Raw genomic sequence first — 12273 nt, 5'->3', positions numbered from 1 at the left:
TTTCCACCGGGAAATCTTTCACAGTGCAAAGAAACCCACACCATCTCAAAAGATGAATATGAGTGACTGTAGCAAGCTGTTCCACCCTGAAAAAAAGTGACTTGTATGGGGGAAACGTGGAAAACACATTGTGCAAACACGATGTGCACTTTGAAGCAATGTGAGTGTTTATTTTGAAAGAGCCTCATTGCCTACAAATATCTACAATGCAGATTTTCTCGTAACAGCAGCTCTTCGAGATGCAGTGTTGCACAAAAAATGCACAGCTTCAAAACATGCATTCCCTAAGTTGAGACTAGAAATGGAGCGACAAGTTCCTACTACCCTAATGAAAACTGGGGCAAATTGCAACTATCCGGCTTATGGTAGTAGCTTGTACCAGAAACGCAGCTTCTGGAGAAAGTTCCTAAAATTGCACTGTTGCACTAAACAAATCTCTGCTGGTTGTGAAGATGCTGAACTCGGGGAGTGTTAAGCAATTGTGCACCAGTGTGGTGAGGCATTTCAAAAGTTGGTGTGACGGCATCCAACTTCAGCACGAAATGTCACCGCTGACTTTCATTGTGTTTGTTGTTGAGAAAAGTGTTGTTAATAAACAAATGATGAACTCTACAAGCTGTCGCTGTGTGTGAAACAAATATTCATACATGTACCAGTAGTTGTGAGTTTGCAGTTTCAGAATCGTTAAGGCTTGTAATGAACTACGCTGACTAATGTATACAAGGTGTATGGTACTTTTCTTCCTCAAGGCAAGACCACGTTAACCACAAGAACAGAAATCAAGACATCACTACAACCTCTTCTCCAAAGAATAGGAATGGAAGTGCATTAGGTAATTGTGCCGTAATACTGATAAATGTGGAATGTCGCTCCCCACTTTTGTGTAAGCGTAATGCCCGTAGTCTTTGTCCTTTGTACACAAGTTGTTCACGTCTATAAACGAGACACTTTGATGCGCGATTTACAGCCACTAGACCGACATGCGCAGTACATTGTAAAGACAGCAATGGTGATCACATAAAATGAGACACAGTCTGAAATGACAGCAGCTGCAAACAGTGCCCACAGATGCATGCTGTGACAGCGAATTGTGCTACGAAATAAGCAGCATATCTGCAAGACCTTTTTCTAAAGTGTTATTCAGGCTGTTTTTTAAACAACCTGTCTTGCACAGTCGCAATTCGAGTCAAGCAGATAGATAAGACAGCACTTCAACAAAAGAAGACATCAAACAAGTTCTAGCATACCACAACTGTAAAGAGGAAGCTTTAGCTTGGGGCCAACTCGGATTTTCTGATTTAAACACATTTAAAACTCAGAGATGCGTTTAGGATAAATGCTGGGCCAATGTGAATGAACTGTGTTGCATTTGGAAAAGTTGAAATTTTAGTGACTGTAGGAAGCAGAAAATGATTTAGAGCTAGGAATCTTTTACGAGAATACTAAAAAATCTATGTTTAAAAAGTTTGTATGAATGGAGTCAACAATACTGCAACAAAAACGCTATCATACTTCTGTAACATGAAAATGTTAGAGCATCTAAAGTGAATAAATTTAACATAGCAATAATCTACAGCTCCCATGAAAGTGTTACAATGTTTACAAGGGTTTATCGTAAGTCCTACTTGCAAACTATTGGTATATTTCGGAGTGATGAATAATACATCAATTTTGTCCGCTTTGGATGTAATATAAGGAATAGTCTACAGTATTGCAATATTATTGTTAACTGCAGAGTTAGAGTTGTCAACTTCACAGTTTCGTTTTCTGAAATTTTGCAATTTTGAACAATTTTTATTAGAGGATTGACAGCCTAATAAAACAATCTCCTACCAACAGTCCCAAGATGTTGGCTTTTCCTTTAAGTGCAATAAACTTCGTCAAAGTTGGTGCAATGATTGCCAAGAGAAGAGAACTATTTCTTCGTTTCCATGCATTTCGACAGGAGTGCCCTATCTAAAGCTTCGTCTTCATGTAAGCCAACTTTTAGTTTTGCTCATGCCACCAAAGCTATGCCAGAAACAGCCGACATCAAATGCTTATGAACCATGCAATCCAAGGAAAAGCTGAATGTTTGTGCAGCCTGGGCTGCCACATATTCGGATTTTCAGCTAGTGCTGGGATTTGGAAACAACATACACCCGCCGTGGTTGCTTAGTGGTTCTGGTGTAGGGCTGCTAAGCACAAGGTCACCCTTTCATGAGGGCCAAATTGCAACACCCATGTACTTAGATTTAGGTGCACGTTAAAGAACCCCAGGTGGTCGAAATTATTCAGGAGTCCCCCACTATGGCATGCCTCATAATCAGATCATGGTTCTGGCACATAAAACACTATAATTATTATTATGCAAGCAACATGCTGTCATATGGTCTAACAAGCTATGGTTGCAGAATGCTCGGAAATATTGTGTTGTGGTCCATAAACTCTTAATGCCAGCTGTATGTGTGCGGCAGGAATTACCTAGCGCATGGAAAGCTGGCAGGTGGACAATGTGACTAGCCTAACTGCCTTCACAGGTACAGTGGCAGCTAAAATTCTCGATTAAGGTGACCAATGATCACGCATGCTGCTCTTTTTTTCAATGCTGCCCAACAGCTCACAACCCTTGAAATGAGGAGGGATGCCGACAAGGAACGAAACGGCACTAACGCACACAAATGTAGAGGCAACAGCAAGAACACGAAAACAACTGACAACCGCGGGGCTAATCATCACCATGACATGACATTACTGATGGTGGACGTGACGCTGTGGTCTTTCCAGTTGGACAGTGTGTACTCGGAAAAGCCAATGTACACCCCGACGCACAGCCCAATGGCACTGGCGACTGATGGGCTCCTCTTGAATATGATCAACGTCGCTATGCAGAGGCCAAGGTAAGTGGCATAGCGCGCCAGCAAGATGTGCAGCTCTCGCCACTTCTCGCCATTGTCTGGGAGATGGGAAAAGTGGAGAGGAGGGACGCCATTTTTTTTGGTTGGCCAAGTGAGCAGCCAATCGGGCAACGAGAAAGCACAAACCCAGGATGCAAGCAAAGAGCTCGCACACTGTGCTGTTTTCTTTTTTTTTGCGGATCACATATCCCCTTCAGGCAAGTCTAGAATCACACATTCAAGGATCACACACTGGATCAATTAAAAAGAAATGTTGTGCCACATGTAGTGCATACATAAGGTGACGCTTCTTATTAGAGGTGTGCTGAAAGAATGGTTGATATACACAAGGTGCATTTGACAAAAGGGCTGGAAGATTAGATGTCTCACTGGTTGCTGGTGACGCGTGTTATTTGGTTATGTGGAGCGTTTTCTTCTTTACCTGTTTCTTTACGGAAATCATATAGCTTTTCTGACAGGCTCAGTGTTCTTTAAGTACAGTGCATAGTTGATTTTGCTCCTCGCTCAGGTGCAGAGTCCACATTTGTGTGCGTAATCACGGTCACCTAAAAAGTTTTAATTTACTCCATTCCCATGCTGTATCCTTTAATGATCCTGAGGAAGCAATAAGTACGTTGATACTAATTTCACAACCGACACATTAAATTGGCACCTGAAGGCGACGTGTGGGTAACATTCACGGGAGCACACTAACACCCTGCTTTGCTTATTGTGCCCTAATGCCTTCATGGTGTGAATACAGCAAAGGATTTCCTGTACAGTCTGCCAAAAATTAAATGTTACTAACAAGTGCTACAGTGTGAAACCTTATGAGTACAAACTATCAGTATAGATGGTTGACCACAGGAAACTTTCGCTACGAAGCTATCTAAATACACGAGAACAAAGAAATCACTTCATGGCAACCACTGCACCGACATTGATGAGGTCTGCTGCATTTAAAAGAAAAACTTAAAATCTAGTGACTCCAGAAAGCAGATTCTTTATTTAGGCTAACATTTTTTTATTCTTTGTTGAAAATTGAAAAATTTAAAAAAGGTCAAATATCATGTGTACCACTTTAACACAGCAATGAAAGACATCAGTTTTGCAAAAGGCACGTAATAATACATCTAAAGCAGACAAAATTGATGCGTTGTACAATGCTCTAACTTACGCCACTAATTCATGAGCAGTGGTATAGACCACTACTTAAGAATATACCACTAATTTAATGTAAACAAAATTTATATATCAACTTTGCACACTTGAGATGCTCTAACAGATGCAGTTTACAGAATGTTGGTATCTGTTTTTTGGTGCAGTTGCAGATCTGTAAACACTACACTTTTATTTATTTTTTTCAAACTGATTTCTGGCCAATTTCGTAAAATACTGCAGGTCATAAATAAATATTGTGCTTCATAGACTGGCTAGAATTTGAACTTTTCCTCTCAAATGCAACAAACTTCATATAAATCCGTCAGGCTAGTGGTTGGATCATAAAAGCATCTCTTTGTTTTACGTGTATTTCAGTAGGGAAATTAGAGTTGGCCACTAACTAAAGCTTGTTTTTAAGGCAAGGACAATATGACACACATAAAAAGGACAAGAACACATTCTGATGGTGTGTACTTGTGTTTTTCTTTGATTCTGTCTTTGAGGATTGCGATCCTGTTCGTGTATTACTTGAAAGGCTAGCACGTTTTAAACACATAATTAAAAAAAAAGCAGGACGGAAACAAGGAACTGCTGCTGTGTAACTGAAAAGTCTAATCAGGGGAAGTGTTCTGTCTTCGAACACTTTGATCAATGAAGCCATTACCCCAGATGCTGGGCAGTACCTTTCGGTGCATGCAAAACTTACCGTATGGAACGTCTTCTACACAAGACAAGAGAGACATCCAAGAAGGAAGAAAAGAATAGAATGAACACAAATGCAAAGCAGTGCAGGAGAAAAGAATGGCATGCAGGAATTAACAGCAAGCATGATTTAAACGTTCATCACAAAGTACTATAACATTCATGCATTGAAAGATCTCAGACAGAGAATTTAGTTCAGGTGAACAGCAAAGATTTAAGGAAAGAAGAGAAAAGTAGGATGCACCAGTGAATCAGGCCACTGACTATATATGTATATATATGTACATTGGGTGTCCCAGCTAACATAGAGAAATAGTAAAAAAAAACAGGAGGCCTTCTGTGGAGTTGAAACCAACTATTTGTTGCTAGCAACCTCCTGGCAGAGGTGCCAGTACTTTTTGTGTCCTTAATCTGTTGTCATTATTAACATTTGCATTCCAAGCTTGATGGCTAGAATGTCTACACAGGAATGCAATGCACCAGGAAGTTCAAATCTGTCTGCAGTTTATAACAAGGTTTGTATTTCCCATGTAGTGAGTACTTGGAAAGCAGTTCGCCACTTTGAATTGTTCATGACGTGCTACCTTTCACGCATCTTTTTCACGCATTTAACCGAAAGCCATTCGGTACACAAGTGGTGCACTGTTATGGCTTTAAAGTACTTCATGGGTTTTCTCTAAACATGAGAAAAAGAGCTTCATGAAAAATAACATGTTGAAAACAACTAAATATCTTATTAGCAAATGTGCTCTACTAAAAATACACTGACATTGGGTACATCAAGTGATTAACTAAAATTTGTTGATTAATCAAACAATGAAAATAACAGGCCTCTTCAGGAGGTTTCTAATAAGATACTGCCAGTTTCATCTGCACAGGAGACATCACTTCTGTTTTCTTAAATTGCTGCGTGTTATCTGGGACTCCAGGTTAAGTGCTTTAAAAGTGTTAAAGGGGCCCTGAACCACCCCTCTGGCTTAGTGAAAAAACACAGTCCGCGGATAGCACACACTGCCGCGAACATCGCAGTTAAATTTTGCAGTCGTGCACGGCGCGTGGATCTTGCAAGCGGAGTGCGAAGTCACCTTTCTCTCAAACGCTCTCTTTTTGACGGGAGCCTACTCCTCACTCATTTCTGGGCACTTTATTTCATAATGTAGCAGATTCCTATACACAGCTGCTATTGGCCGATAGCTGACATATATCAGGAAGGGCGTTTAAATCAGTGCGCTTGTTCCTACTGTTACTGTTTATATTTAATGATGCAGCTTAATAAACAGGATGAAGTAAGCAAAAATCTGCTTTCGAATAATAATACTTTCAATAATAATTATGCACTTCCGAAAGAAGCTGACTATAGTCTGCTGAAGCTCGGTCGAGGCCACCTGCGTAGGAATGAGACTTTGGCCACCCCACTTATTCCGATGTCATAGACGTCGGGTCTCACCAATTTCGACTAGTTTTGAAAAGTCAACTAGCCTCAAAAAGCGAAACTTAAGGTTAGACCGCACGCATGCTCACTCCTGGCCGACCCTGGCTAGACGCCTTGGCAGACTTTGCTTCGCAATGAGCTTCAGAATGTACAAGTTGGATGTGGCTGCTATCTGTAATTCAAGCTGGTGCAGGGCAAAGCTGGTCCGCACCACATAGCACAGCCAGGCAGAAGCACACAACAAAGGAAGCGTTGCAGTTGCGCATAGCTGCGACCTGCTACGTAGCGTAGATGCCGCGGCTGCCACGGGTTGCCACAACAAGTACACTGGTTGAGCCATACAGTTTCATAAGTAATTGCCACAGGGAACTGTGGCGCTAGTGTCTATGAGAGCTGCACGTGAGGTGGCATCAGCCAGCATGAGAATGATAGGTAGTACATGGATTTGCCTGCACATCATCCTCCTGGCTTCAAGCAGCTTCGTGATTTTGTTAACTCATTTTCAACAAAGCACTGTGCACAATATAATTAAATAAACGTTAATAAGATTGCCCGACGACAGGATTCTACCGCAGGACCTCTGGCACAGAGGCCCATCACTGAAATCATTACCCCGTGGACACATGCATCAAAAGGCGACCATAGAACGTCTTCATGAATTTCTCGCGGGCAAGCTAACTTGTTGAGACACTCGGCGAGTTTTGATTTGGCCACATCGACAGGCTGAACCACTGCAATTAGTAGTGACTGTGTGTGTTTGCAGAGACTTCTGCACTTAGAAAAGCATGGATTGATCTCAAATTTAGGAAAAAGAAGGCAGGTAAACCGTAATAAACAAAGCCACAAGAATGTCTGAACCCACAAGGTCGAAGATTAGACAAATTCACATACTACCCGTCATTTCCATGGTGGCTGAATGATTGCAGCGGCAGAGTTCCCTTCTGTAATTGATGTAGGAAACTTTGGAGGCTTAGCGCACTGCGGCTCGCTGAGGTCAACCGCGTCTGGCACACCGTAGACACCGAAGTTGGAAATAGTGGCGTCTACGTGAACATCCAAAATCAAATTTGAACTGCACGCCGCAGTGACGTTCAAAAGGGGAGCGATGTCGGCACACCTTGCTCTGCCGTAGTCTTCGCAGTGCAAATCATTGAAGAAGGAGCGGAAGCGCTGCGAACGGTATGTTTGATTGCCAGTAACACTGCTTGTGCTGGATGCGTTGAGGAACTTTAGGAGACAAAGTATTTCTGAAATAGTCTAATATAACTTCGAGTGCATTTCTCAACTTTGATAAAAAGTGGTTCAGGGCCCCCTTAGCAGTAGTGCATGTTTGGAGACACTATTTGCAGATTGAGAACTTTGGTGATAATGTCTGGAACATGATTGCTATCTCGCCTAGAAAGGCACTGCACGGCACTGTTCCACTGTTGATTCAGTGCTTTCTGGTGCTTTTAAATCAATATTTCTTAGAACAAAAGAAATTACGAGTGTGCTGGAGGGATGTAGTTGTAAGAAACGCAGCATAGCTGTTGCAACAAAACATTAGAACCGCATCTTTGAGAGTACTGATAGAAAGGACGGATGGGAGAGAAGCACAACACAAAACCAATGCACAAAATGTTTCCTCAAGAAATGCACATACGTGCAGCATTGCTTTCTTTTGTGTGTGTCACATTATACAGGGGAGTTCTGCATTTATTTCGACGACACGAGGTTTCTTTAGTACGCACTTAAATTCGTGTACGTGCTTCTGCATTACAATCCCATTTTAATGCAGCTGCTGTAAATGAGGATAACACCCCCAATATATGATGCTCAGATGTTGCTACACAAAGCAAAATTTGCTTATGTCGTGCATCAATAATACTAGGCATGATGACATTGGTCAGAAAAAAAAAAAACAAATGCTACGAGGATTTTTTTGGTAGTGCTCACATGTGGCAACCACAGCGACTGCAGGAACAAAGTGAGCCAGTGTGTCATGAATCATTCACCACCTCTCGAGTTCCAAAACCGACACTGTCTTACGGAAACAAATGTTACGACTGCACACTTACCAGTATTTGTTTTGTAAGGTTAAGAGGGTTTGGACATTCGTTTAGCACACATGAAAAAAAAAAAATTTTCAGAAATCCTCTGTCAGGACTCCTTTATCAGGGATCACAAGAATAGCTTGGTTGTGAGGATACATTCATCTTTGTTTGGGACTGAACTGCATGCCTACGTCGCCAGCGGGTTGCAATACGTCTCACACACACAGCAAGCAGCAGACTACTAGAGCGTAGTCGCGACGACGAGGCCTCAATACCACTCACCTTCTCCCTCCTCCTCGTCTAAAGGTGAGAAAGGCAGCAAGATGCAGAATGAGTGCAACAGAAGGGTGCCACGAGGCAGAGAAGCAATGCAGAGGGTGCGTTACAAACCTCAAGACGTGCAGAGATAGAATACAGAATCGGGAGACACGATTACAAGAAATATCTTAAAGGCCAACTGCAACAAAATTATGGACCATGCAAAAAGCCTAGCTTTTGATAGTGGAGACATAGGGAAAACCCCAGGCAAAACTGTATGTTTGAAATATGAATGAATATGCTGTGAAAGGCTACAAAAATTAACATTTTGCTATTAAATTTCATGAAAAACTAAATGCTGTTGTTAGAGTTGCAGAGAATAACACAGTACTTTGAATGTTTCGAATCGATGTTACTTCTCAGCATGACCTCAGAGACTGGGCACTGCCCGTGGTGAGCTGAAAATCTCAGAGGCCATGATTTGAGCCACATTCACTAACCATCAGGTGTCCATGTCTGCTTAGGAGCTATTTAAAGGCTGCTAATAAAAAAATTAGACAATTACTAGACCCGCAGTTTTGCCAAGATTGCTCTGGTAAAACTGCGGGTCTGACTCTAGACCCGCAGTTTTTTTACTTTAGAGAATGCAAAAACGTTTGAAAAAGACAAATGCATGCATTGAACTGCCTTCAAGGGCTCAAATCGCCACATTCAGGCCCAAAATAGGTTTGTAGGCCTGCCAGTGCAATTATTAGGTGTCTATGTGCTCATACTATAACAGGATATGGCGGGTGCATGCGTGTGTAAGCAAGGAAGACATTTTATGTCCCGTGAGTGTGGCCCTTTTGCATTTTTGGTAAGCTTCACTGCAACACACTGCGTATGCTTGACCGCATAACAAAGCTGTTTGCGGCGAAGCTGACTTTCAGAAACTAGCATTATGCAACGCAATATCCAAGCAATTGGACTAGCGAAAGGTTTCAGCAACCGAAACTTCAGACGTCCTCATACAGTGGCTCTACGGGGCGTGTCACGGTGCTACAAAAGTGTCCGAATTATCAGACATGTCGGAAAAATTGGGCATCTGGCAAATCAGTCACTGGCTGTACTATTACTACTAATTTACAGCATTATAACAAATTTAGCCAAAGAAAAAATTTCATTGCAGTTGGCCTTTAACAGATTTTACACAAACATTCATGCAGCGTCAAAACAAATATGTAAATGCAACCAAAAACCTATACCGTACCTGCATCAGTTGCATCTGCAGATAAAAAAAGATAAAACAAGGATGTGTGAAAAAACAACTCAATTCATGCAAAGTAACAAAACAGAAAGAAATTAAATCACCAGTGCTTGGCATGCATATATGTACCAGTGAAACTAAATAAAACTAAAAACTGCATACACACTCACCTGGAGTGGAGAATAAGACAATGGAGCACATGTTAGCTTCGCATAATCAAACACTGGATGACTGTTTATACCCCAATCCTTTTCCGTTGAGTGTAGTTAGGCACAATATTTTGCTATACCAACCCAAATCTGAGGAATATACGACTCTTTTCATAAAGAGCAAGGTAGCCTCTTCCTACAGTGTTTTATGCAGAAGACATTGCAGTGATCACTTTCTTGAACTAGAAAATATGCTCATCAGTCACTGCATATCTAATTATGTAATGTGTGTTCACGTTCAAAGCAGCTTGGCCGGAAAGAAGCAATGTGAGCTTAACAGGTGACTGTCTTTTTAATTAAGAGCAGTGCTCCCATTGTCTTGACCATGTAACTATGCAAAAGTGCCAAATTAATGCTGCATCTGACTGGTTGTATCCCAGCGCTCCTGCAAAGCTCCAAAGGCTGTTTTACAGAACAACTAATCGTTATCGTGACAATAAGCACACTGCTCCAGTGGTAAAGCTGAAATAATGCTACTAAATTCCTTCGTGTGGTACAGCTTTGTTGCTGTTTTACAAAACCACCAGAGTGCTCTGGCAGCATTCTAAAATGACCAGTCGAATGTGCCACAACAGTTTTGGAAAGGGCCTATCGTGCACGTTGCAGACCACGGTGGATAGCTTTGGATTATTTTGGCGTCGTGGAATTACATAGCATGATGCGTGAGCATTTTCTTGTTCCACCCCCACTGGAATGCATCTGTGAGGGCTGGGAATCGCACCCGTGACCTTGAGCTTGACAGTAGAACACCATATACAATGAGTCAGTATGCTATGTGGCAGTGAACGATAGACATTCAAGTGATAGAGACCCGAGATTCAAAATTCAAGTGGGAAACCAATTTCTTTCTTTGTTTCAATTGTGCCTTGTCCTTGTCTGCTCTTAAATTTATGTCCTTGCCTTCATTTGAACTTCTGCATGTTGAATGATGCAGCACCCACTAGCCTGATCTTTGACGTTGCTAAGAGAACAGTGGCTGTTAAAGGCACACCAAAACTCTTTTTGAGCACAGTAAGAAAACCTCCTGTGTAAATGATGCTGCCATAAACGTTCAAGCAAAATAATATTCCTCGAGATGCAGCAGGGGTATCAATCATCTTGCATGCTTATTCCTGTGGCTTTCAAAATGCCTTGCCTTTTTTTCTACACCTTAGGCGACGTCAGCGATGATGTTACATGAACTGCGGTAGCCAGTAGATGCCAGCCATATGGAACATGAGCACCAGCAGTGGTTGTTAAAAGTGTCCCGCCGATCTTATCAGTGCTCTTTTGGCACTCTTGGATGCTTAAGGCATGCAAGTTAGAAGGCTACCACAAGAAAAGAAAAAGAAAGCGGCAGTAGACAGGGCATTGCTATTGTGCCATCTCAATCGAAAGGAAATGAAGATTCAAGTGGGAGCGGGGAAACCAAACATTGCACACATTATATTGCTATTCCCATTACATCCTTTTCAGAAATTTCTTCAGGAATATATTCAGTGAAAGACATTGTACTCATTTGAGCATGTTTCCAAGGCTTCAAGAAAAAGTGCTTTAGTGCACCTTTAACAAAATCAAAGCTCACAAACTAGGCTTAGTTAGGAAAATGCACAGAAATTCCTCCTCTGCCTCATATGGTCTCCTGCTCTTTCTAATTTATAAAATAAGTAATCGCTTTTCAGTGTGGACTCATTTGCTACAGATCATGCAATAAATGATGCCAAGGGAAATGATAGGCGCACCAAGCAAGATGAAAAACAGCAACGCAATTAGACAAAATCCAGCTGGACATATTAGCTACGAGCAAGATGTGGTCGTGCAACAACAGAACAGGCAACTTGTTATGTGTCAATACAAAAAACAGATTCCAAACGAAGGGTAGTATAATAAAATGTGGTAGGAGGACTGATAAAATTAGGAAATGAGCAAGCACAACTTGATTTAATTTCCAAAGATAGGAGCAGTTAGAGATATACGTCAAGTGTACTTCACCCTTTTTGTTTTGTGGAATGGATGAGCCCGGTTTGTCTGCACGTCCTCTAATGAAAACGGCCAAGTACAAGCTGAACTCGACGAAAATAATTTCCGTGCAATTTGCATTTTCTCATTGGTGATACTTTTCATTTGTAGGTGTTGCAGGTGTTTGCAATGTAGTACTTGTACAGTGCCGTTTAACTTTGAGTTTTTCAATCAGTGCTTTAGATTTTAGAAATAGACATTTAACATAATGTGTGCTTTGTGAAGCTTTCTGCAGCAAAAATAAATTGGCTATTTTTGGTCAGAACTCAGGATTATAGAGTGGAACTGAAGGGGTTAACCATGCTGACAATGATTATGTTGACTGTAGAACGACAACGATGTATCAGCACGAGGACGC

General features: G+C 41.5%; 1 protein-coding gene across 8 annotated transcripts in view; it reads right to left on the bottom strand.

Moving 5' to 3' along the window:
* Positions 1 to 12273, bottom strand: part of Creld (Cysteine rich with EGF like domains) — a 38491-nt gene that overhangs the window by 811 nt on the left and 25407 nt on the right. For 2 of the 8 annotated variants that reach the window (XM_065455237.2, XM_065455238.2), the window contains exons 10-13: positions 9712 to 9726; positions 8487 to 8504; positions 4744 to 4758; positions 2735 to 2935 (exon numbers count right to left, since the gene is read on the bottom strand). The exons of 1 other annotated variant lie outside the window; for it this stretch is intronic. In XM_065455237.2, the coding sequence (XP_065311309.1) occupies positions 2735 to 2935; positions 4744 to 4758; positions 8487 to 8504; positions 9712 to 9726 (249 nt within the window). Of the gene's footprint in view, positions 1 to 2699; positions 2936 to 4743; positions 4759 to 8486; positions 8505 to 9711; positions 9727 to 12273 lie in introns of those variants that run through there. 5 more of the 8 variants (XM_065455241.1, XM_065455239.2, XM_065455240.2 and 2 more) reach the window with 5 other exon arrangements.

This window comes from Dermacentor albipictus, chromosome 6 (assembly GCF_038994185.2).
Source record: "Dermacentor albipictus isolate Rhodes 1998 colony chromosome 6, USDA_Dalb.pri_finalv2, whole genome shotgun sequence".
Classification (NCBI taxonomy): Eukaryota; Metazoa; Arthropoda; class Arachnida; order Ixodida; family Ixodidae; genus Dermacentor; species Dermacentor albipictus.
Note: the sequence above shows the minus strand (reverse complement) of the source record. Positions and strands in the feature narration are given on the sequence as shown.